Below are 25,534 nucleotides of genomic sequence, written 5' to 3'. Positions count from 1 at the left end.
TGCAGTCGATGCTGGAAGAGTGGAGAGAGATAGAGAGCAATGGCAGGGCTCTAAATGTAGGGTTTGTGGTGCGTATCTTGCAGCAGGTGTTCAGTTTATTAAAGATTATTTTGCAATTACAATGAATGAAATCCGTGCACATCAGTCGACTGCAGACACATACTTACCAGAGCTCACTGATATTTTCTTTCTTTTTTGAAACCCGAAGCGAATAAGATTTGGGGCTCGTGCAAGTGGAAATTGTTAACCAATAATGGAATTGTATTGGAAGAAAAGCCGAGAGCGGTCGTCAGTAGTTTATCATCTGTTGCGCGGTGGAAACAGAAACTGCTTTGGGGTGTCAGTGTACAAGCAATTTCAACGTTTACCAGAATAACAACGGAGCTCAAATGTATGCATATTTAGAAATGTGGAATACACAAAGTTATTGATATTGTATTGTCAAAACAAGGGATTTTCTTTTTTTCCCTTTTTTTGTGGCTCGTTTAAAGGAACATTAAAAATATATACACTAAACTTCAAACCAGTGACACGGGAAAACAGGTTTAAAACATCAAAAGTAAGTTTTTAATTAAGTAATTGAATATAAGTGCGTATTATCTGTATGCGCATTTTTTTTATTTGATGATAAACAATTGCATATGTGTACTGTACCTTTACTAGATAGTTATTGTGCACATATATTGGAGTTACTTTTTCATTATCGTTTTCAATTTTGGACACTTCCATTATCATTTTATCGCCTTGGTTTGAAGTGAATGCGACACTGAATTACCTTTCCTTTTTTTTCTCCATTTCACTAGTTCCGTCTTAATTGTTGGATGTCTGTTGTGTTTGTGCTTGCGAAGCTCGCCATCTGCAGGTATCTTTTTTTAAAAAAAAAAAATGCATGATGTTATAAGAAAACTAGAATAATGAATATTTGAAGTAGTCGGTAGAAGTATTTTTGATATAAACGATATTGTTGTAATTGTGGCCCAAAAATAAATGATGGCATATATGGCATTGTTAATGTTTTCCGTAAATGTATCTATTCTTTCTGTTTTTGTTAAGCAATTTTGTTTACCCGACGTGTATATAAAATATAAAAAAGCAGGAAAACCTATTATATTTTTTATGACTGTTTTAAAATGAAGGAGCTCAGTGAGTAGACTAGAAAGCGATCCCATGGCATTTGATGTAAAATTGTTCTGTTAATATTTTACTTGTGGGCCAAACATAAGCGCTTTACCACTTAGGTTACTGTACTTACCACACTGGCCCAACAAGAGTCAGCACAATGCGACAAATAAGAGACAAATGTGTTGACACATGTGTCTTGTAACTAATGACACAAATGAAAAAGGATATTGAAATAAATGTGTATCTTGCACATGTACGGGTGCTTGTCATAATGTTGTTAAACACCAGCACTGGGCGAATGATGAGCTGCTTGTACAGATGAGTTACGTGCTCGAGACCTTTTGTTGTGGTTCTGAAATGTAGTTTTCGTACAGTACATGACGTCCTCCTTGTTTTAACGTTTCTCAGACGGTGTCAGTGATGGGAAAAGCGTGAAACATTTTATAAAGGGGATAAAAAACAAAGGTATGATTAAAAATACTAGGGAAGTATTGAATTAAAGGTTTATTAAACTCTCATACTCTCATATTGGGTTGTGTGTGGGTAGATGGCTGGTTGAATTATGTGACACTCAACTTGTAAAGTAGATAGTGAATAGACATCGGGGAGCAGAGTGAAGCAATTCAAATGTGTATCCTTTTTTTTGAGACAGCTAAGATAGGAGAAGTTTTTTTATGGTTTTGGGTGTAACTGTGACATGATTATCTGCAGGTAGGCTTGAAAGGTGGTTATAACGCTGGAATATATATATATATATATATATATATATATATATATATATATATATATATATATATATATATATATATATATTCTGTATGTTGCTGGGATTCTGTGCTCATACAACAACATCTGCTGATGCCTGTTGCAGCTCATATTAACAACAAATTAGACCTGGGGAAATGCTCTTCATTTCACATTCAAAACTATGTGTTCCTCTGCTGTTACCACAATAAAGACTTTGTTAGTTTTGACAATCTTTGTCCATGCTAGTTTATTGTAATGAAGACGCACCTTACAAATATGAAAAGCTAAATACAGTATTAAAAAAAAAAAGTTTTAAAAACAAAATCTGCTTAGTCAGAAATGACTACTGTCATGAGTGGTAATAGCTGCTCAATGTGATTACCATTTGTTTACATATTAAATTGAATCCTTGTGAGGAAACTGCCATAGCAATTTCATAATACATAGAATTTGTAAGCACTTACTGGTAAATGACAACTGTCCTACTTCCCTGGTATGTTAATTAATATGTTAAGTGACTTTTATACCGTGGCAATTTTGAATCATGCATCATATTTAAAAAATACTCTCAACATTAAGGTAAAGGGTCAATATTGCCTTTCCTTAACCAATCAATACTGTGTCCCCTAAACCAATCAGTAGTGTGGAAAAAATACATATAAATGTGTTGTGTGTTTTTTTTAACACAATTCAGAGCCTGATGTACTTCTGACAACTGTTTTGATATTTATCAGCCTTAAGATGGCACTCAAAATATTTCCAAGATTATATAGATTACATTAATCATTTGCCTGCTTTACAGTATACAGATCTGGGAAGCAAAATATCAAAGGGAATATGTTGAGTACTTTAATCCATAGACCAGAGTCCCCTCTGTTAACCTGTTGCAACCCACTTGGGAATCTTGTTTATGAAATGAGACTGGAAGCAGTGGAAAATACTGACTATTTAAAAATCAATGGGTAACAAACTACAGTATCTGGGGTTCTGGTGCACTGGTGTATAGTCATGAGGACGCTGCAAAATAAATTGTTCCCTGGTAGTGAGACTGATTAGTTAGGAGTGAAAATCTAACATTTTAACATAAGCTAAAAAAAGGTAAACATTTATGCCTAAGAGTGTTTTTATGTGCAGTATTATTATTATTATTATTATTATTATTATTATTATTATTATTCAGGACCACTGTGTTAATGCTTACCACCTTCTTCCTAAATATTAGCCTGAGAGTTCATTAATTTGCTGCAGTGCAGCACATTTTGTGTTTAAGATATTAATGCTTATGATAGATGTGTGCCCCACCGTCCTATGATTTCACTTTAGAAACAGGATAGCTATTGGCTTTCTGAACTAATGACTCCTTGGGGACTTATTGAGGAATAAAGTAAGTGTATAAAACCTCTTGTCTTTTGTTTGAAGTGCATTTTTAAAAGAGAATGTCAAATGTCTCAACCCAACTCAAGTAATTTATTTTACATACTCAGGTTTGTTTTTCTTCTTCCAGAAACAGCAATGTGAGACAGTATAAACAATGGCTCAACTTTATTATAAAAGAAGCAACAACTCTTCATACAGAGACCGCATTCCACTTCGGATAGTGCGAGCCGAATCGGAGCTGTCGCCGTCAGAGAAAGCCTATTTAAGTGCTGTGGAGAAGGGGGACTATGCCACTGTTAAGCTAGCACTGGAGGAAGCCGAAATTTATTTCAAAATCAATATTAACTGCATCGACCCGCTTGGAAGAACAGCTCTTCTCATTGGCATTGAAAATGAGAATCTTGAAATCATTGAGCTCCTCTTAAGTTTTAATGTGTATGTTGGGGATGCTCTTCTTCATGCTATCAGGAAGGAGGTCGTTGGGGCCGTGGAGCTACTGCTGAATCACAAAAAACCCAGTGGAGAAAAGCAGGTCAGTAATAAAAGGTCAGATTGTTGGAAGCAAGTACTCTGGAGCCCAGTAGTTCTGGACAACCCCCATAACCTGAATTAATGAAATATGATGTATTAAATTGACTGAACATGTTTCACATAGGCTTTGGCCTCAAACCCGCATGGCTTAGCGTCTTGTCATTGGAGGAGAGTGTTTTACAGAACATTACAGTAGATGGAGTAGCTGTAAGGGCAGAGTACAGTGTTACTGTCCATGCAGTTTTTTTTCTATCAGAAAAAATGTGTTTGACTTCACATTGCTGTATAAATTATATATACATTTCACTGGTCTGTCTCTAAATTAGATTTTTTTTTTTTTTATCATGGTTAGACTACGTAGCTACATGTACAATTCTTTATAATGGGTTTCCTATTTTTTAACTGTGCTTTACCTTCTCTGTGATCTACTGTCCTGTGCTTGCATTCTGCTTGTCTACACTTTGATGTGGTTTAACAATGTAAACTTTTGTAAGGGATTGATTCAACATTTATGGCATAGCTACTCTCTCAATTTTATATTATACTTTCAGTGGCTAATGTATTTTTGTTAAAGTGCTGAGATATGTATGCTAATATTTGAGTAAACATGTATTGTCATGTATTCAAAGGCAAGAAAGAAGATGTTTGTGTTTTCAAAAGCATCAAATCTGTTGTTATCCTCCTCAGACCTCAGGGTCTTAAAGAATATGTTTGGTATGAGGCAGTATAATGGATGGGAAGTCTAAATAGGATTGAATAACCGCCATCTGAAATAATTAACTGCGTAAAATACACACAAGGAATTCTGGCATCTGGTATTTCTTTTAAATTAAAATACAATAAAGCTAAATTATGGACGATTTTGAGCATCTTCACTTTTTAGTACCAGTAATCAATTTTTTAATCGACTCTTTGCATTGTTTATTTTGTAAATGCAATACTAATTACATGCGTATCCGAGCTCTTTATTCCAAACGGCTTAGCTGAATCAACAGGGAGTCTGCCAGCATGCCTGTCTCTATACGAATGTGTTTGTTTTCATGTATGTGGTCTTTTGGGAATGACCTCCACTCTGCTGTCAGTTGTATAGGCTGGTTACATTTAAAAAGTTTCACTTCAGTGCTCTGCTCCCATATTACCTACACTGAGAGATTCAATATTTCTGGAGGTTTGTCAATGTATAGAAACCTAACTACAAAACCAGTAATAACCAAGATGCAATTCAGTTGAGAATTCTGTGCATCTGATTGTTTGCAACAACAACAAAAATATGTACTGGCCTATTTAGCAAGCAGAGTAGGGAACTGAAACTAGGGCATAATTAATTTACTTGAAACCTCAATTTCACAAGATGATATAGCATCAGTGAATGCAGGTCAAAAAAAACATTTTTATTGGTAATACCATGGTAGTTTCTGCCCCCCTATATATAAGATGTATTTTCTTAATTTCCTCTGGCACTGTAACTTTCTTGCTGGAGAAATGATAAGTGCTGCTATTTATAATCTGACTTGACGTTGAGTGTAGAGCTGGAAATGGCAACAGATTCCTACAGCTAGCGTCACAGGACCATAAGCAGAATTTTTAGGGTTCTTTGTCGCTCATTTTCATAACAAACTGATAATAGCTGCATATTATGTTGAGTGAAAGATGGATGGTTTACATAGGCCCATATGGAGTATATGACATTTTAATGCATGCTTTAATAAAATAATATTCTATTTTAAGACTAATTAAAATCATATAGATAATCATAACTTTATGCAGTCTAAACCATTTCTACTTCCTTCAGTTACAAAATTACCCAAATCATTCCGCAGATTTAAATACTGACACTAGGATAACTTCTATTGACTATCTACTGACACTTCTATTGTATTTCTGTTTGTACAAATATGTAAATTACCAGGGAATTATTGCGTTTCCTATATATTTGAATGATGCCGCTGTTTATACTAATTGAATATAACCTATCCTAAACAGCAACCCATCCTTTATTCCTTTATCATTGATCTATTCATTCATAAACACATCAAAGAAAAGTAACATAAAATACATTGACAAATATTCCATGCCAAATCATTTCTCTAATTTTATAATCCAGTTTTTTCCCCAGTACTACTTTATATTTAGAATTTGTTGATGCTTCTGAATCTAAAAAAGATTTGATATTTGTATTTATGTAAGAGAAAGATAAATAACAAACCTTCTTTTTCTGATTCAGCAACTTGCAGCTAGACACATTAATTACTGCTGTAACAACAAAGTGCTCCTCCTCATCACAACATTGCTGACAGTTTTATTTTGCAATAGGAATTAAAAGAATAATGCACAATTGATGTGCAGTGTATTACAGTCATATACTATTATACATTACAATTAATTAATAATGAAACATCATTTGAATATTGATATGAATTTTGAAAGAATCTCACTTTCAAAAATCTTACTGTGACAGGGCAGGCTTGCCGGCGGGATGCAGCGCAGCCAATTACCTATTTAATAACCTCCATATTTAGTCATTCAGCAAACAGTCAGTCTGATACAGACCAGGGTGCCTTTCCACTAGCATGTCCAGTGAGTGGTGTTGAAACTGCGAGTCTTTCCAGGGACCTTGTCTCAATGTCTTGGAACTTGAGCTGAAAGGGCGACCTTTTGGAGCTTAGAATGTAAGCTTTAATTTAATTTTGATCTAAGCCTAGGTGCAGGGATTCTTGTAAGACCTGTGTTGGTCAGTTTTTCTCTTCTACCTGCTTGCTAGATAAACACAGCCAAGATAAATCTAACCTGCTATTGTGGACACCTTTCTTTCTGATGCAGAAATGCAGGGCTATTCACACTAGAGGAGGCAAGGGAGGCAGAGCCTCCTCAAATTTTTCAAAGAGAAAAAAGAAATATATATCGGCTTATAATAATAATGTTCAGTAAAATAAAATACAATTTTACATTTTAACCTAAAACCTAGAATCAACATTCCTAAATTAACAGCAATTCTGGCTGCTGAGAGACGCACTTGGAGTACTAGCAGTGGCAGATGGTCTTATGGTCCTGGAGGAGTGTTTCTTATAATGAGAATAAATGTTTTTAATTATAATTAAAATTACTGTTTCTGTTTTTTTTTTTTTTTTTTGTAATTACTTTTGGGAGGAGGGTTTCCATCAGCCACCTTTGCTTCAAGATACAGCTGAGTAATTTACCTTGCTCCAGAACTAACGTTTGTCTGAATTGCTTCTTTTAGATACGTTTCGTATGTACAGAACGGTATCTAATTTTTTTGTTGGCCATTTATTACGTTTAGCAAATTAAGTCGATAAAGTGTGCTTGATTTTTCTCTGACTTTCACCTGCTTTAACAACTTTGTTTAGAAAATATTTTATGCAAAGTATGTTAAAGTGACGTGTTCTTGAAATCTAAATGTTGTATTAATGTTGTATTTTAAACATACGTTGGCAGTGTGTAATAGTTAAGTTTATTAAATTACAGTGGACTACTGTTTTCTTTTTTCTGCTGGCTAGTGGATAAAATGCATTTAACCGCTTTGAATTGGGGCAAAACGTTAAGAAGATATGAAAAGTGTTATCAGTCCCCAAGACCTCTGTTTTTTTTTTGGACCACCAGCCACCACTGATTCACACCCATTTTGTTAGGCTGGCCTGTTGTTGTTAGATTGCTTTCAGTGTCCTTGTTGCAACAGTCATGTGAGTCGCATGATTCATAGGAGACAAAGCAACCAGCATGTTTTATAAGCATTTTTTAATCTTGTTTTTCAAGAAACATTGCTGATTTAATTCCTTAATAGTGTTGTTTCTTTGACAGGTGCCACCGATATTGCTGGATAAGCAGTTCTCGGATTTCACGCCCGACATCACACCGATCATTCTGGCTGCTCACACCAACAACTACGAGATTATAAAGCTTCTGGTGCAGAAGGGGGTTTCCGTACCCCAGCCACATGAAGTGCGCTGTAACTGTGTGGAATGTGTCTCCAGCACAGATGTGGACAGCTTGCGACACTCCAGATCCAGGTTGAACATCTACAAGGCTTTGTCAAGCCCATCTTTGGTAGCCCTGTCCAGTGAAGATCCCTTTCTTACGGCCTTCCAGTTGAGTTGGGAGCTACAGGAGTTAAGCAAAGTGGAGAATGAGTTCAAATCGGAGTATGAGGAACTGTCGCATCAGTGCAAAGAGTTTGCAAAGGATCTTTTGGATCAGACCAGGAGTTCCAGAGAATTAGAAATCATTCTTAATTACCGGGATGATAGCAGTCTGCTAGAAGAGGAGAACAGTAACGATCTAGCAAGATTAAAGCTGGCAATTAGGTACCATCAGAAAGAGGTGAGATCTTTGAAATCTGTTCTCTATAAATACACTACGTATCATTTTTCTTGCTCAAGAAAATGTAATAGGTGCTTAAAACAGTATGAGGTATGGGATAATGGAGCTAAAATTGGAATAACTAGACTCCTTGCTATGTGGTATAATTTTATTTTGCTGTACAATGGTGCTGACCTTTTAAACAAATGAGACACAAAGCAAGAGCCAGTAGCTTAATAAATGGCGCAAAGCATGGAATGTGACAACCCAGTAAGATTTATTTAAAGCACTGTTGTACAGTACTTCTGGCCAACTATTAAATAACTGGGTTCAGTGTTTGACAAGTCTTGGTTTACCCTTTAATGAATACATAGTACCACAAAGTCTCTAAGCCGCCTTGTAATAAAAGGGCAAGTTATAAGGCTCACTTTTTCTGGCAAAATTACAACACTACAATCTTTTCTGCTCCTCTTCTCATTGAAGATTTGAAGGATTCTAATTCTATTCTGCAGGTATACAGAAGCTGCCCTATCGTCATAGCCTACAGTATTCAAAAGACACATTTGTTTTTCAACTCACAAAAGATGAAAAAATGATCAAATAATTTAGGTATTAAGCAGGATACTATAAAGAACGCAGTTGTCAAATAAAATGCACTTCTAAGGGGTTTGAGACGGGTGTGTTTGCTCCTCATTGCCGCTGAAAAAGGGTTAGTATATTAAATTGCAAAAAAAAAAAAGTAATGTCATTTTTTTATAATAGTACATTTGATTATTTAAAATTGGTGTAATGTAAAGTGAAAACAGTAATGACTGAGTATTTGTTAGAGCTCTGCTTAAATGTGACTGAAAAAGCTTAAAACAAGGCTTAAGCAAGCTCTTCCTTTGTTTAACACATTATAATGTATTTTGGTCAGCCGGGACTTTTCTTTAGAACAGACTTAACAGCATTTAGAGATAAACATACTAAAAATAACCACAGGATTATTTACGCAGGTCTAAGGGATAAACATCCTTATGAATATGGCCCTGTGTTTTTTATTTTACAAGGCGATCGTTGAAAGATGGAATTGAACAATTACAGTAGGACCTTTTGACAACAGCAAATTAGTTGGAGATGTGTTTATGACCCATCAGAGCAGACAAACTACCCTGCAGCATCAGTCAAGGATGGTATTGATGGTGGAATAATTAGGTAGAAGAAAAATCTTTTAAATCCCTTAAATTGAAAAGTATTAGGTCATATTGGGTCACAACATAATGATTCAATAGGATGCCTAGTTTGAAAAATGGATGTGGATGTGCCACCAAGCAGCACACATGTTGGTACTTTTGGAATGTTGGTTAATGTGTAATTTACTAGTTAATTACTGTTTCTGTACTCATGGATATTTGTCATGTTTAGGAAAGGCATCAACATGTTTTACATGTAGGCAAGTCCATGAGCGCTAAACGGTAATAAATGATGATTAAGAACACTTGTCATTAGAATAATAAACAGTTAAAGCATTATATTATGACAAATGCAGAGGCTATGAAGTATCTCTTTAACATCAGAACACCTTACAATGTCTGCATTGTTACAGTATATTCTGGAAAATGAAATCAGAGTATTATTTTGGTAGTTAATGCAAAATTACTGAAAACCAATACTGAAAACTGTGTTTTACATGATTACTTCCAAAATGCATGTAACTGCCCATATTGACATTGACATTTCACCATTCGATACTTCCCTAATTTGGTTAATTCACTGTAAAGCCATGCTGACAGAACTGTCTTAAGAGTGGTTCATCTAAACAGATAGTTCAAGTTCAATTGCTTTTGGGCCAGAGTGGTTCTGTGTTGCAACATGGATTTTCAGTCTCAGAAGCCTTTAAATAAATTGGATCTTGCTATTTTGTAAAATCAGTTAGGGACCATCTAATTGCTTTTAGCGTATTTGTGAAATAATTTTAAACTAGCACCAAAAGTGTGAATTCCAACCCCAAAATAAAATCAACCCTGGTGTTAGCAACACATTTTAACGAGATTTCAAAAGCGCAAGCCAAACTGGATTGATGCAACATTCTGTACCAAAACTGTGAAAAAAAACTAAACATAAAAGGAAAATATCAACCACAATGGCTTACTTCATCGATTTAACCCTGGTGTAATTCTGTTCTGCAGCAATGGGTCCCCATAGTCCTAAATATTGTGTAGTTACAAAGACACCACTACAGTCATGTCTTATTTTCTGATTAGTCAAAGTTAATAACAGTACATTATTCATTCCATTAAATGTAGTCACATAAAACATATAATATTTTCAATTAATTTGGTATTTCATTTTAATGTGAAACACCAAAAATAATAATAGTGGGATAATGAAAAAACATTTTGCATTATATTGTGGGGGCGTTGCTGTTTACAAAGAGTGATGAACATGCAGAAAAGAGACTTAAGAAAAAGCACTTCAAAGTAAACACATACCAGGACTGCTGGAATACAAAAATATTATTTTCAAGAGGAGAAATCTCTATACTGCATCTGGAAGCTGCTTGTCCAATTGTCATGAAACTTGCTATATATATTATGTTATTGAGAATAAAAGACTATGGGAATATAGTCTGTCTATACATCCGTCCATCTGTGTGTCACACTTACAGGTGGTCATTAACCTTTTCCCCATACTGATACTCAAATATTCAACTCATAGCCACTGACGTACTTGTTTATACAAGCAAAGTTTTAAAAAAATGGGACAATATCAAAAAGGACAGTATCTCTTTGAATGGAAACAAAATGAATACAAATCAGAAACAAATTAAAAAAAAGAGTTCATGCTTAGAATCCAGCTGACAAAATATATTGTTCTTATAGAACCGCGAAGGTTGGTTTTCCTATTTGTGATTTCTAATGACAATAAAATGCACAGCCCTCCCTGCTTGTAAAACAATCACACTCACCACCTTGTTTATTTAGAATAGAATGTATTTATGTATGTATTTTGTTTACCTTGTATATAATACAATTGATTTAATTTGCCAGAATGTTTGAACGTTATTGGACAGACTTTTTTCGTCACAATGTCAGAGACTGACCTTAATCTACACTTGATTTATCTCTTCACCTTTATACACACCCACTTCAAACACTCAAATCACACACTCTTCAGTAACACTAAAATAATACATTTATGTAAAGCCTTTCTGTCCAGTCTCTTATATGTAACTGTTAGTGGCTTGCTTGCAGGCAACATGCAAAAAAAAAAAGAAAGGATTTTAGAAGGAAGAACTTTCCTTTTTACCATTCTCATTGTGTTGCATATTTTAAGCTCTGTGTTTCCATAGTTACCAAGAGACTGCTGACCCTCCCTGGAAGTACAATAATTTATTGTTTGGTGTGACATCACCTGACTTGCTTTGGACCCTAAGAATATGTTGGATTTCTTTTTTTTTTTAAATAAATGTATTTTTATCCTCAACCCTTGAATTAAAATTGCATTAACCAATCATATCTCTGTATTGCAGTCCTTTAACACTCAAACAATGGACAATTACTCCAAACGAGTGTAAAAAACTGTAGCTAAACTGAAAAGAAAACATTTACTGTACTTGCTCCTGTCAACCCAAACTAAACTTGTAACTAAACAACTGCTGTGAAGTGTATTTTATAACTACATGTTACATTTACATTTCCTGTTATCTACCTGTTAGCAACAGAAATATCATCTACCATAATTTAAAAAACAAAACAAAAACATGCACTGAATAAAAAGAAATAAGGTTCTAGATTACTTACAGCACCCTTAAATGTACATTAATTCAAATTGAATTTTACAAGTATAAGTTAATAGCTTTTAGGAATCTGTAAACTAAATTATACTTGCAATTAAGTATGAATGATTAATGCCAACAGAATGTAATATCATAGGTATTAAAGTTGTAATTAAAGTGGAAACTTCACCAGCTGCCCCAGCTTGCCTTCTAATTATGTCCTCCCATGTATTTTCCAGATCAGAGATTGAAATTGGCAGTATATATATATATATATAGTATATATAGTCACATTTAATTTGAGTCTGTATGTTATTTCACATTCTTTAAAGTTTTACCCATACCCCCCTAATTATATGAATCTGTAAATGATAACATGTTTTTATTTATGTAGGCTGTCATCACGTTCAGGAATATTATTCTGTCTGTCCTAGTTCATAACCACCTTCAACATCACTACCCCAGCACAGTATTAGAGTCAACATACGTACTGAAATCTTCAGTTCAACTTTAGCACAACAATCATTCTGAAGAAGTGGTACTTTGCGAGCCCAGGCAATGGCTTGTCACTGATGCCAATGGTTCCCTCCGGCTGTCTAGCATTTCAAACACTTTTAAAAGCTTTGCTTTTCTGTACATCACCCTCGGTCAAGATACCGTATGGTAAACAGCAAGTGTTTGGAGTTAAGTACAGGGTTTCAGTTCTCAGCAACCTGTAATCGTAAGGGTTAGTAAGGCAATTGTCATAGTAAGCGTGTTGGCTAGTTGTGCATCCCATTTGTAAATTGGGTACAATTTATTCTTTACAGGTACAATATTAACATTTGTTACATAAAAATGAATGAACAGGCCAATATCAGAATTCATTTAAGACCACAATTCATAATTAAAATAGGAATTATATATTTTGTATTACTCTTCAGTTGGTTAATTCTCAATTAAATAAATTGATTTATTCATTATATAGGTACTTCAGCTTTTGCTATTTTGGGTTTGGGATCATGAAATACAGTACAATCAGTTTAACTGACTGGGTAAATTAAAAAACAGTGTCTCATACTCATTTATACTCTCTTATGGTATACAAATAATGAGAATACAACCATTACACCAGGGACTGGCTGAATATATTTCTGAGTGTACCGCTGTGGCATATGATTTACATCTCATGCACTATCTGTTGTATATATGAGCTGTAGATTCTGAATTTTTAGACACACTTTATGAATCGCTACTTATGAGGCAACTGTTAGTTGTATTCAATTCTACATAATAGGCCAGAATTTCAAAGGGGTCTAAATTTTGATTAAACATTGAAAGATGCTAATGCAACTGTCTGCTTTTTGAATTTAGAGTACCTAAGTCACCTAAATTGTATTCTTTTGAAATGACATTAGACTAAACGTAAAAGAAACACATTTGAAAATCTGGCCTAATATGCTTCTCCTTCTCTTTTGTTTTTCATCTTTTTCTCTTGCTAGTTTGTTGCTCAGCCAAACTGTCAACAGTTGCTGGCCTCACGCTGGTATGACGAGTTTCCCGGATGGAGAAGACGCCATTGGGCAGGGAAGTTCATAACATGTGTATTTATAGGACTTATGTTTCCAGTATTCTGTGTATGTTACCTAATTGTCCCAAAAAGCCCGTTCGGCCTGTTCATCAGAAAGCCCTTCATAAAGTTTATTTGCCACACTGCATCCTACTTGACTTTCCTGTTTCTGCTGCTTCTGGCATCACAGCATATCGTCACAACTGATCCAAAAAGACAAGGACCTCCACCAACCATTGTGGAGTGGATGATTCTGCCTTGGGTTTTAGGTAAATTGCAATGGATACCATCTGCTATAAATGTTCCAACATTCCCCAATTAAATAACTAAGAAAAATTAAGTTGTGCATGATAATGTTCTTCAGAACAAAAATCTAATGAATGTATCTTAATATATAGTATCATGGGTATGCTTCAATGAACTCAAGTTAATCAGCAATCTGTAGCTATTTTAAAATTAAATTCACATACAGTACAGTAACATAGTAAATATGAAGTCTTTTTTTAAAAATGTGGGACATGGTTTACATATGTTAATGGATGTTTGTTATATTTATAGGTTTTATATGGGCTGAAATAAAACAGATGTGGGATGGTGGACTTCAAGATTACATTCATGACTGGTGGAATCTGATGGATTTTGTAATGAATTCTTTGTACCTAGCTACAATTTCTCTTAAAATTGTTGCCTATTTTAAGGTAATGAGGTGTCTAGTTACTACTAGTATTTATATTTTTACTACTATTGCTGCAGCTACATACACTAATAATACTGATACTAAAACTACTACGACTACTACTAATAATAATTCTTATCATTATCTGTCGTGATTTTTCATTCTTTTTTAATAAAGGTAAATAAAACCTGTATTGGCAGACTGTTAACTGTCAGTTTCAGTTATATTTGGTTACGTGTGTCAAACAAACATGAAAGCAGAGGGGATTCAGTAAAATGAACAGCAGAGTGCAGCTCCAACAAGGATGTTTTATTTACAAACCTTGTTCATGTCATTTTCTTATCTCCAGTACAGTGGGTCAAGGCCACGAGAGGAATGGGACATGTGGCATCCTACACTTGTGGCTGAAGCGGTTTTTGCCATTGCAAACATCTTTAGCTCTTTGCGCTTGATCTCACTCTTTACTGCAAACTCCCACCTAGGGCCTCTGCAGATATCTCTTGGAAGGATGTTACTGGACATTCTAAAGTTTATGTTCATCTACTGCCTGGTGCTGTTAGCCTTTGCAAATGGATTAAATCAGCTATACTTTTATTATGAGACTAATGAGCCTGATACATGCAAAGGGATACGGTGTGAAAAGCAAAATAATGCATTCTCCACGTAAGTTATTTTGACTTGCATTTCTAGTGTTAATCATAGTGACTAACTTTGTAGCTCTGTAAAGTTTTGTGGACAATTCACTATAGGCTCCATTTTCAAAACGTTTTTGAAAAACACTGAATGATTTTGCAAAACTGTAAAGTAAAACGATGTTGCTGTAAGTGTTTGTAAGTTAAGTGTAAGTTACTGTGTGTTTTTAAACCCCAAAAGGGTAATTCCTGCCACGCTGAACACATTCTGGTGAGGTGCTTCCTCCATTTGTGTTTGATGATACATTGTATCACTAGGTGTTGTGTGCAAGCAAAAGAAGCGCTGTGTAACTCGATCCTTGCAGGGTGAGCAAGTGTTTTAAGGAAGTAAAAATAACAATTTTGATTTGACCTATTTTATTCCATTAGGGGGATAACCTAGACATATAACACACAGGGAAATTAATATTTTAAAGCATGTTTCATGTACCTCCCAACAAAAAATATGAATTGACATTGCTGCACTGAGTTGAAATGACCCAAAACTCTTTAGAAACAGTTTATAAGGGTTTCAGTAATACCAGATCTTAATACATTAAACAGACTTTACATGCAGTAGTGTAAGTTTAAATGTTATTAATAGGGTGCACTATTTCAACTGGAAATCAATACAGCTTCATTAAATTAACCTGCCTTCATTGTACTTTTGTAGGTTATTTGAGACCCTGCAATCTTTGTTCTGGTCCATATTTGGACTGATCAGTCTGCATGTGACGAATGTCAATGCTCGACATGAGTTTACAGAATTTGTGGGGGCCACAATGTTTGGAACCTACAATGTCATCTCTCTTGTGGTCTTACTAAACATGTTAATAGCCATGATGAACAACTCCTACCAACTTATTGCTGTAAGTTTTACTTTTCTCAAAAATGCAACATTAAAAAACATGAATCTTAGAGCAAAATAAATGAACTATAGATGTCAGAGAAGTTAATTAATATTATACTACTACAACTACTACTACGATTACTACTACTGCTAATAATAATAATGTGTCAGTAACACAAGTTATGTAAGCAATCCCACATAGAGTTATTTTGACTTGTTTTTAATAAGCTTAATTGTTTCATTGTAGGACCATTCAGACATTGAGTGGAAGTTTGCAAGAACAAAGCTTTGGATGAGCTATTTTGAAGAAGGTGGTACTCTTCCTACTCCCTTCAATATCTTGCCAAGTCCTAAGTCAGTTTGGTACTTGTTCAAATGGATTAAGAGACAATTGTGCAAAAACAAAAAAACTAAAAAGCCAGAAAGTCTTGGATCATTAGGGGTAAGCATTTTTTCATTAAATATCTATATTATGCAAATGTTTAATGACAAGTGTAAATGTACACTAGTAGAGTTATATATATTTTTTGTAAGATGGGTGTTAGGTGCAACACATTCTTGCAGTAACTTTCACCCAATTATGGACTTATAAGATGGGACAAAACTTTACCCTTAATCATCGTCATTTCGTAAAGTTTGCTTCTGGTTACAATGCTTGAGACTGTAGCTTTTTGCCTCAATATATTAAAAGACACATAAGCATTTGAATGTTTTTAAACCAATTGTATATAATGCATTTCCATAATATAAATCCTTATGATTTTACAGAGACGTGCAGCTAAAAATCTGAGAAAAAATCTCCACTACCAGGTAATATAAATCTTTAATTTATACATAACAGATAGACTATGATTACTACTACTACTACTGCTAATAATAATAATAATAATAATAATAATAATAATAATAATAATAATAATAATAATAATAATAATGATCTATATTAAAAGGTACCGTACGTAATATTATTCAGCTTACGCCAAATTAGGACACGTATGTTTACAGTGTCCTTAGTCAGAAACATCTTAATGACACATGCTTTGTTGTGACCACCAGAATATCAGACCCTTATTTGAGACTGCTTTGCAATACTGCATCAACCTTTTTATATATATGTATATATATATATATATTTCAGGAGGTTATGAGAAACTTAGTTAAAAGATATGTTGCAGCTATGATCAGAGATGCAAAGACGGAAGAAGGACTGACAGAGGAAAATTTCAAGGTAAACGTATTTCAAATTATTATTATGAAGTCAAGAAACTTTTTAACAGAAAGCCTAAGTTAACCATTAAATACATTCAGTGTCACCAACTGATAAATAAATTTAAATGTGCAAAATATATAGTGTGTATGTATAATTTCACTGCCACAGAGTTTCAACCTGGGCATTCTATCTCATATGATTATGTGTTGCTTTGTTTTTGTTCACAAAACTCCCATTTCTGGTTTATATTACATAAAGCAATACCTTTAGGGATGGTTGTGTGTACAATGAACTAAAATGACTCCCAATAAATGCCTGTTGACTGTTGGCACCAGTCAACAGTAGAATCTGTGACTGGGCTGGATGGGCTGGGTTGAGTTTTTAATAAGGGTACTCAAGTACCAGTGAAGTAAAAATGAAAACAATGTGTATTTCAGTACAATACAGCAGGTTTTGATGGTTTGATTTGTTATTTAAAAGAAAGATTTTAAATTATAGTATACGGCTACGATAAGGTAAGAATCTTTATTTTTTATTACAGTTTTATTATTTTCAAATCATGTAGAAAGACCCTTTTGCATGCATGTCAAGTCTCAAGGTTTACCTGTGAAACTCACGTTTTTTTACAATTTTGAGTGGCTCACGGCCGTGCAATGGATTCTCACGTTTGTGCATAAGTTTGTTATTGTTTGCGAGGCTGTGAAATCCTATATACATGACACAGCGGTAAATACAATACAACTGTCCAAGCGTATTAATATTATTTCATTTTGGGGCAGTGTGGGGGGCTGGGTGGGGGGTCACCATGAGGAGGTGTACATTACCATTCCTGTAGCTGCTACGCAAACTCTCAACTTATTCCAAAGATAGAATTGCCTGTTGTCTCAAACTGGCGGTTTGTCAGCGCGAACCTTCTTTGTTTCTGTACACAACACGTCATTACTTGGACAGAGTCGAAGGAGAGGCTGTCAGACTGTCACTTTCTCATTCACGCAGAAATTACCACAGAAATAAAAGAGAAATGGACATCAATGAGAATGTAATTATCAAAGTCAAAAAATCTAATGTTCTTTATGATGCCAGTGTCTGGTTATAAAGACAATAAAAATAAAGACGCCATATGGTAAGAAATAGCAGAACAATTGGACATTGATGGGATGTCTATCTCTTTATTTCACCTTAATTGTAGTCAGTGACGGGGAGCACCACACACTGGTTTCGTATTTCTGTAAAATGACGCTTCTTTGTTTTAATAATGTTGACCAATACTAATAATCGCATTCACACACTAACTGAAGATTTTATTAAAACTGAAAATCAATTAAAAAAAAGTATATTAAACTAATTCTCAGTATATTCATTTTGAATTATTTACATGTTAAACCCGATCACATATCATTCACTGTTAAATGTCTTTTTTTTTTTTGGTGTGTGGTGTATCCAGATTATTTCTTTGTTTTATTTATTTTATTTTGTCTCCACAAAAGGAGCAAAAGCAGACAGTATTTTCTCTTCATGACTAGGTACATTTTTTTTTATGTACTTGTGCTGTATTCGTGTCGTTTGCTTCGCTCCCGTTGTGCATAGCCCTTAAGTCTAGGTAAGTGGCATAGCTATCAGCCATTTACATAAATGTTGATCCATCACCAGCATGCACCCCCCCCCCCCGTTCAAAACAAAATCTACTGGTTTGGTTACGGTTCTTCATCAATCCCAAGGTTTTTCAGCAGGGGTCTCATTGGTATGAACACTTAGGGGGTTGACATGTATGCTTTTGAAAGTACAAGTCTGTGTGAATTGAATTCAATAAATAGTCATGTCCCTTTTAAATGACTTGTTCATGTCCATTTCATTCACCGGAGGCTAGGGTCTGAGCTGTGCTGCAATGATGTTGGGATGATTGCAGCATATACTGATTCTGTACTATCGTAACATATTCTTACTTGGCATCCCTATAGAATTATGTGGGGCAGTGTGGCAATGCGCCCCCGCCCCTGTTGCATTTGTGTGTTATGTGTTGTATGGTGCGTGTGTTAATGTTGGTGTATAGTCATTGGTACACGGGATATAAACGGGTCTGTGTATTTAAAAATGTATTTAGGCACATCACTGCACGTGCATTTAAAGTAAGTAATATGCGCGCACGAGGTTGCACGTAATTAATTTACGTGCTGGGATTCAAGTGAATAATTAATTAGTAATTGAATCCCAGCACAACAGTATAAATAGATGCACGTTTCATTCACTCTGGGTTGTGTGTTCGGTGAGTGGAGAATGGGATAGGAGACGGAGGTAATAATTGTAATAGTAATAAGTAGTTAAATCTGCTCACCGTGTTTTGTCTGTATAGTTCATTTTGTTTGTCTTTTTGTTTTGGCAACGAGTGCCGTGTCCTGTGTTTTGTGTTCAAACCTTTTATTTTCTGTTCTGTTTAATTATTAAATGCTGAGCGCGATCACGCGCTCAGCTTCATCAAAACCCCAAGTCTCTGTGTGTTACTTCCTGTTTCTGACGTCTGACGTCACCCACTGCAGCCGTCTTTGTGACAGGCAGACAATCCACTGTTGTGTAGTAATATGTACTACATTAGATATAAAATACCTAGTCAGAAGACATATTTTTAGAAACATATGTGCATGACTAAGAGGGTATTAGCATTATATAGCATAAATTACAATAAAAAATATACTTTTTGCATGGCATGATATATTCTAACTTCTATTAAAATGATTGTAGCTAAAAAATAATCCCATAAAATGTGTCTGCCATGCACATCCATTCATTAAATAGGTGTGCTATAACATGTGTTTCTTTCAAAAATGCACATTTGATAGCTATGTAGCTAATGGAAGTACAAACTGGCTGAGATGTATCGAATTATTTTGTTAGCTACAATTACTTTAATATGATACAGTGTTTGTGAAGTGTTGTCCTGTCAGCTAATTTAGGTAGGAACCCTGCCCCACAAATCCTGATAAACTTTAAAAAACAATGATAAGATATAAGACTTTCTACATACCCATGAAGCCATGCTTAAAATGTAATTCAAAAATATATTTATATACTGTGTAAGAACAAAACTAATCTGAAATAGAAGCAGCACATTCAATTGTGTATTGGTGCATGCCAGGCAGTTTATATACTGTACATACTGTGGTGCTATAAGTGTGATAAATATTTCGTTTTTTTTACATCAGTGCTCAGCAGAGAATTCAAACAGAGAATGTAGAACAGAACTGCTTTTTTATTTTACTTAAAAAGGCAAACACGAAAGGGAAGCATAAACAGACTTGACAGGTTAGTTGGCTGGAATGTTATTATTAGCAGAACACTGTCTGGAATACAGTTTGCTATTTGGAAGTATTTGTTCCAAACGTTAACACAGTTTATGCACTGCATTGGCTTAGCCAGGAATATCTGTACTTCCTCAGCTTATCTTCAAATACTCAAGTATACGTTCTGAGGCAGTGTTCAGATAAGGAAAAAAAATAGTAAGAATAGATATTTATCAAAATCGTATGGCTGGAGTTAACTAATCTGCAACGTAATGTATATCATCAAAATATACTGAACATAGTATCATTATGATATCCTGAGAATTACACAATACCAAAGGCAAACTTTAAACAATGATGTTGAAACCTAATAGCATTAATATTGTGGATTGTTATTATGAACTTAAATGTAGCAATATTGATTTTAAAAATGAATATTTAGTAATGGATTGCAAACTTAACTGATTGATTTAAAAAAATATTCAGTAATGAGATGACTTGGCTATATCAGCAGGACAGTGCATTAAGTTTCATGTTTGAAATATCAAACTGGTTCAGTCTTGTCTTACTGACACTGACAGATAATTAATTGCTTTGTTTCTCATTCCAACCCCATCACTTATTCCAGTGCTACTGTTCTGAATTCAGAATTAAGCACAGAAAAATCACAAATACAAACAGCAAAAGAGCATCCCTTTCAAGCTGAAAATATGTTCATGCCAGGTGGTGTATTGAGGTAAATTGTCAATTCCACTTCTTCACGGCTGTTAAACCGTATCAAGCAAGTTTAATTCAATTCCCAGGGTCTCCTGATCTCCTGCTTTTAACCCAGGAAATGCATGCATGACTCTAATATTTCATAATTATCCAAAATGCTAATTTGTTCACAGCTGATGTCCCTGGTTAAATAAATGATTGACGGCACATTTGAATATCAATTACATTTTTTGTGTATTTTAAATCTGTGAAATCTGACTGGGAGAAAATCACCTCTGTGTGGTATCATTAGTCTGTGTACAGTGTATATATGTGCGTTGGAAACAACATTGATTTACGAAAAAATGGTACGGTTTTCGCTGTGAAAAAGAAATAGCTTTTGTTTTGGGTGTAGCTGTCCTAGGAAAATAATTCAGTACCATAACTCTGCGTGTGAAATGTGTGCTGTCAGAACCAATATGCATAGTGTCCCATATATGTGCCACCTACATATTAGCTTTAGTACAGTAATTCAAAATACTGCCATCTAGTGGTAGGTTGTAAGGACCCTCTCCTTCTATCACATGTATACACTATTGCCATAGCAACCTTCTCATGTGATCAGCTGGCGGCCACCATCATTGTTATCTGTACATTCTTGGTGACACAGTTTCCGTCCTCCAAAGTAGAAAAGTCTAATGTAGCTTTTTTTATGTTGTCCCAACAAAAAGTAACTTTGAAAGGAGTTGTACAAATTTACTAAAAACAGAAAGTGAATGCCATTTCTCTGACTTCACATGACATCTAATTTACTCAGTGATTATCTACAACCTTGCATTCTAACTTGAAAATGATGCCAATTGGCTAACATGTATATCTGTGGCAGTGTAATTTGCATGTGTTGTTATTAAACACCCAATGCTCTGTGTCTGCTTCATTATTCTCCAGTGACGACCCACACACACCAACCAAATCCCTGTTACAGGCAGGACCAACCAAATGAAACAGCAGAAGTAACATACTGTGTTGTGAATACCGCATTATATGAACAGCTTTACATAACAAATCATGTTTTACAATAGCTATGCACATTGTATACTGCCAGCACAAAGTGTAAACCATCCATTATTATGCATTAACACTGCTCTTAGTGCAACTTAAAATAAACTAAAGTAGACATACATTTTGTCTAATGCCTTCTTCAGTATCCAAGAGGATTTTGGGGGGTAATCAAAGCATGAATGTGCCAGAATATAATAGTTACATTCTGAAGGGTAAATTTCAATGTGTTTACTCCAGTCTGTAATTTTAACTACTTTGTTTTGAATGAAAACCCCCTGTTAACCAAACAACAACTTTCAGAAAGTATGTTTAACCAATTCAGCTGTTTCCTCTAATGCCTGACATGCTTTGCAGCCAGTTACATACTTTGGCTTAGGAAGTGCATTAGCCCGAAATACAATACATTATTCACTGTCTGTAAATTCTTCTTTCTGCTTTTCTAGGAGTTGAAACAAGACATATCAAGTTTCCGTTATGAAGTTCTTGGGTTACTGAAAGGAAGTAAGACAGGGATCAAACTTGGCACAGGGGCATCTAATCTGGCTAATGTTGGGGAATCTTGTAAATACGATGCTGCAACCAGTGGAACAACACAGAAGAGTAAGCTCCACCTTTTTGATGTGACTTCCTTGCTTCAACAAAGGCCTAAATCCAATGTGTCTGAAGGGTATAATGGCTTAATCAATGGATCTGCACTTTTAGTCTCGGACAAAGGAACACAACAAAAAAGGGATTTTCCTAAAGACATGTCAAACTTTGGATTATTCCAAAGGCGGCAAAAAATAAACAGTATAGACCGGAACACAAATAAAATCTACTCCGTTTCTGAGGAGGCAGGTGAATATGAGCTGGATGAAACAACTTGCGACACCAAGGACATTGATATTGCAGTAATAGAAACTAGCACTGAATTAGAAAGTGATTCAAGGAAACCTATTAATCAACTGAACACTCAGGACTTTTTGCATGAACAGTCTTCTGACAGTATTCCTTGTGCAACTTTGGAAACAGGAGAGGACAGCCTCGCCACTGAAGTTGGAAAAGGTAATGGCTCTGCAGTCAAGGGGGACTGTGACACAAGATTGTGACAATGTTTATTTACACCGTTTTGCCTAAATGAGGCATCCTTTTGTGAACATCACTTGTAGCAAATGTGGCCACTACCTATGATGCTGGAAGAGGCATCAGGGCTCAGTTATCTGCTGATGCCTCAAACAATAGTGTGTTTTGTGTTGTGGCATCTTCTTGACAAGGGAGTTTGGTCAGTTCTCCCAAACGGGCTGGGCAAGTAAATGGGATGATGCAGTTTTGACTACCATTTTCCTGGCAGGGGTGAACATTAACAGGCAGAAAATACCCAGCACACACTTCTGTTGACTTTCTAAAGGAAAGCTAAACGGTTACTTTATATAATCTGGATTTTCCTAATATTCCATTTTCGTTTCTGTTAACTATTCTGTTTTGTATGTTCTGATGTTTCTCTGTTGCTGTCTCTGCTTCAACTTAGTATTCCAGAAAACAAATACCTGTGAAAATACTTTCCAAGGCTGTGCCTTTCAAACACATTATGGAAAAGCAGCATCGAGTAGTCTTTTCAGAAGCAATTATCCTGGAATAGGCAGTTAGTACACATGGCAAATGATAGTCCACGCAGAAGCAACAATAAAGACTTCTACAGAATGCACAACAAATTCGATACAAGGACAATGCAGGTGATAAGTATACCTTTAATATCACCAGGGTGGGAAACACTAACCTCTTTATTGTGGCAGGGCAGTAGCAGTGGCGGCGGAATAGCCAGTGCAGCTGGTGCAAAAGTTTGGGTGAAATACATATTTAACAGTGATAATATCCTTCACATTTATATCTGAAGGCGTTACACCCTTCATGTTTGTATCATTGTAGCTACATTGTAGCCAGTGATTAAGATTGGATCCTCCCTCATTTAAACAGGTATCGTTTTTTCTTAATCATTAAAAAAGAAATTGCTTAATTAAAATTAGCTTCCTAACTTTTTTTTTTCTCCTGCAACTGTCTTTGCATGGAGGCTGGTAATAGACACTGTTTTATGTCTTTTGAACTCTGCAACCACTTGGGCTTTATACACAACAGTTTCCTACTCTCTTCTTGTAAGATTTTGGGATACTGTTTTGCAGGGATATTCTGTGCACAATTCATCCTGTAGTTTATGAGGAAAGCTGTTAACGGGTGCTACTCGGTACCAAAATAAATTAAAGCAAATTAACGTGTCTATTTCTGATTGGAAAACAAACGATTTTCTATATGAGAACATTTCTGCACAGAATTCTTCACCCATGTGTCAGATTTGTATTAATGTCTGCAATGCCAGAATCGCAGAATCCTGGAGGGCCTGGTGCTTAAACTTGTTAGCTTATGATTAAAAATAATGTAGTTTGTGGATGTAAAGATGGATACAAAATGCAATTCAAGTACAATACATTCTTATTACATGTAATCATCTATTATTTAGTTCATGCTAACATTCTGAGAATTAAATATTGTTAAATGTTGAACACTTGGTATGTTTTATTTTTACAAACAAGTGTTACATTAAAGTTTGGGGGCTGGGGGAACACAATAAGGTCCTGCACCAGGGCCAGAAGAAAGGAAAATGTACAGCTTATAGTACAGTATATGATTATTACATCACCCTTTCATTTGTAAAGTCCTGATAAATAGCATATAGAACAGAAGATAAGTGCAACATAAATATCATATGTTTTGTAGCCAGAAACAACCTATACAAGTTGTTTTGTCTTTATACTGAACCATCGTACAGTATTCTGTTGAAAACATAAAGAAATGTCACTTCAATTTTATATTTTTTCTATGCAAGAAATATCCAAGTTCTGTCTGTGTATAAGAAAATGTAACATTCTACTTGTTTTTCCAATAGCTTCAGAAAAAATTATTACATCATTCATACATACATATATTATTATTATTATTATTATTTATTTCTTAGCAGACGCCCTTATCCAGGGCGACTTACAATCGTAAGCAAATACATTTCAAGTGTTACAATACAAGTAATACAAACATATAGTTTCATAGTTGGTAATGCATAGCTCACTTTTATATCATCCTCTGTAGTTAATGCAGAAACAATTACTACTTGATTAGTTTGAGAACCTTCTACAATAGAATTAGTAATACGATTAAGCAGTTTTATGAAATGAAATCTTCAAAGAAAAATATATAGACTATATAATTATAATCACGTCTTTAATTAAAATACAATTCCATTTTTTTTTTTTTTAAATAATAATACATTGCCCTTGCTGTTGCTCATAGGTAACAGAAAAAGGTGTATATATATATATATATATATATATATATATATATATATATATAGAATTGTCATGTAAACCATTGACAATTCTGCCCATTCCACACTGCCCTGTAACACCTTTAAGTCGCCTTGGATAAAGGCGTCTGCCAAATAAATAAATAATAATATAAGTTACTGCAATCATAAATCTAAGAATATATATAAATGTTTAGAAAAATAGCCTGCATTTGGAGTGTATTAATGTTCATAAACAAATTGTAAGTATTAAAAAATGACGATGCACTGTAAACAATTACAATGGATTATGTATGCATTTGTTTCAAATATTTATTTTTAAATAAAATGATGCACTCCAGTTTTATGGCACACATGATTTGTTTTTAT

The 25,534-nt window shown here is 34.8% G+C and overlaps 1 protein-coding gene across 2 annotated transcripts; it reads left to right on the top strand.

Annotated features, from left to right (window-relative positions):
• On the top strand, window positions 1-25,534 carry LOC117406695 (short transient receptor potential channel 4). Of its 2 annotated transcripts, XM_059031250.1 has the most exons (12): window positions 1-559; window positions 804-862; window positions 3,374-3,778; window positions 7,594-8,112; window positions 13,330-13,666; window positions 13,956-14,095; window positions 14,423-14,736; window positions 15,418-15,613; window positions 15,842-16,036; window positions 16,363-16,404; window positions 16,733-16,822; window positions 22,281-25,534. In XM_059031250.1, exons 3-12 carry the CDS (start codon window positions 3,401-3,403, stop codon window positions 22,923-22,925), a joined length of 2,856 nt encoding a protein of 951 aa, XP_058887233.1. In that variant the 5' UTR covers window positions 1-559; window positions 804-862; window positions 3,374-3,400; the 3' UTR covers window positions 22,926-25,534. The 2 variants fall into 2 exon arrangements, with proteins under 2 accessions (XP_058887233.1, XP_034779287.2); XM_034923396.2 differs by lacking the exon at window positions 804-862.

The sequence above is a fragment of the Acipenser ruthenus genome, chromosome 9, assembly GCF_902713425.1.
Source record: "Acipenser ruthenus chromosome 9, fAciRut3.2 maternal haplotype, whole genome shotgun sequence".
Classification (NCBI taxonomy): Eukaryota; Metazoa; Chordata; class Actinopteri; order Acipenseriformes; family Acipenseridae; genus Acipenser; species Acipenser ruthenus.
The sequence above is the reverse complement of the archived record's forward strand: the minus strand, read 5'-3'. Positions and strand labels throughout refer to the sequence as shown.

What these genes read in the sequence shown, in the direction of transcription:
- LOC117406695 (XM_034923396.2), top strand. Translation starts at nt 3,401, where the DNA reads ATGGCTCAACTTTATTATAAAAGAAGCAACAACTCTTCATACAGAGAC. An exon ending in AACCCAGTGGAGAAAAGCAG is followed by an intron (nt 3,779 to 7,593) that starts GTCAGTAATAAA and finishes TTTCTTTGACAG; the next exon opens with GTGCCACCGATATTGCTGGA. An exon ending in AAATTGTTGCCTATTTTAAG is followed by an intron (nt 14,096 to 14,422) that starts GTAATGAGGTGT and finishes TCTTATCTCCAG; the next exon opens with TACAGTGGGTCAAGGCCACG.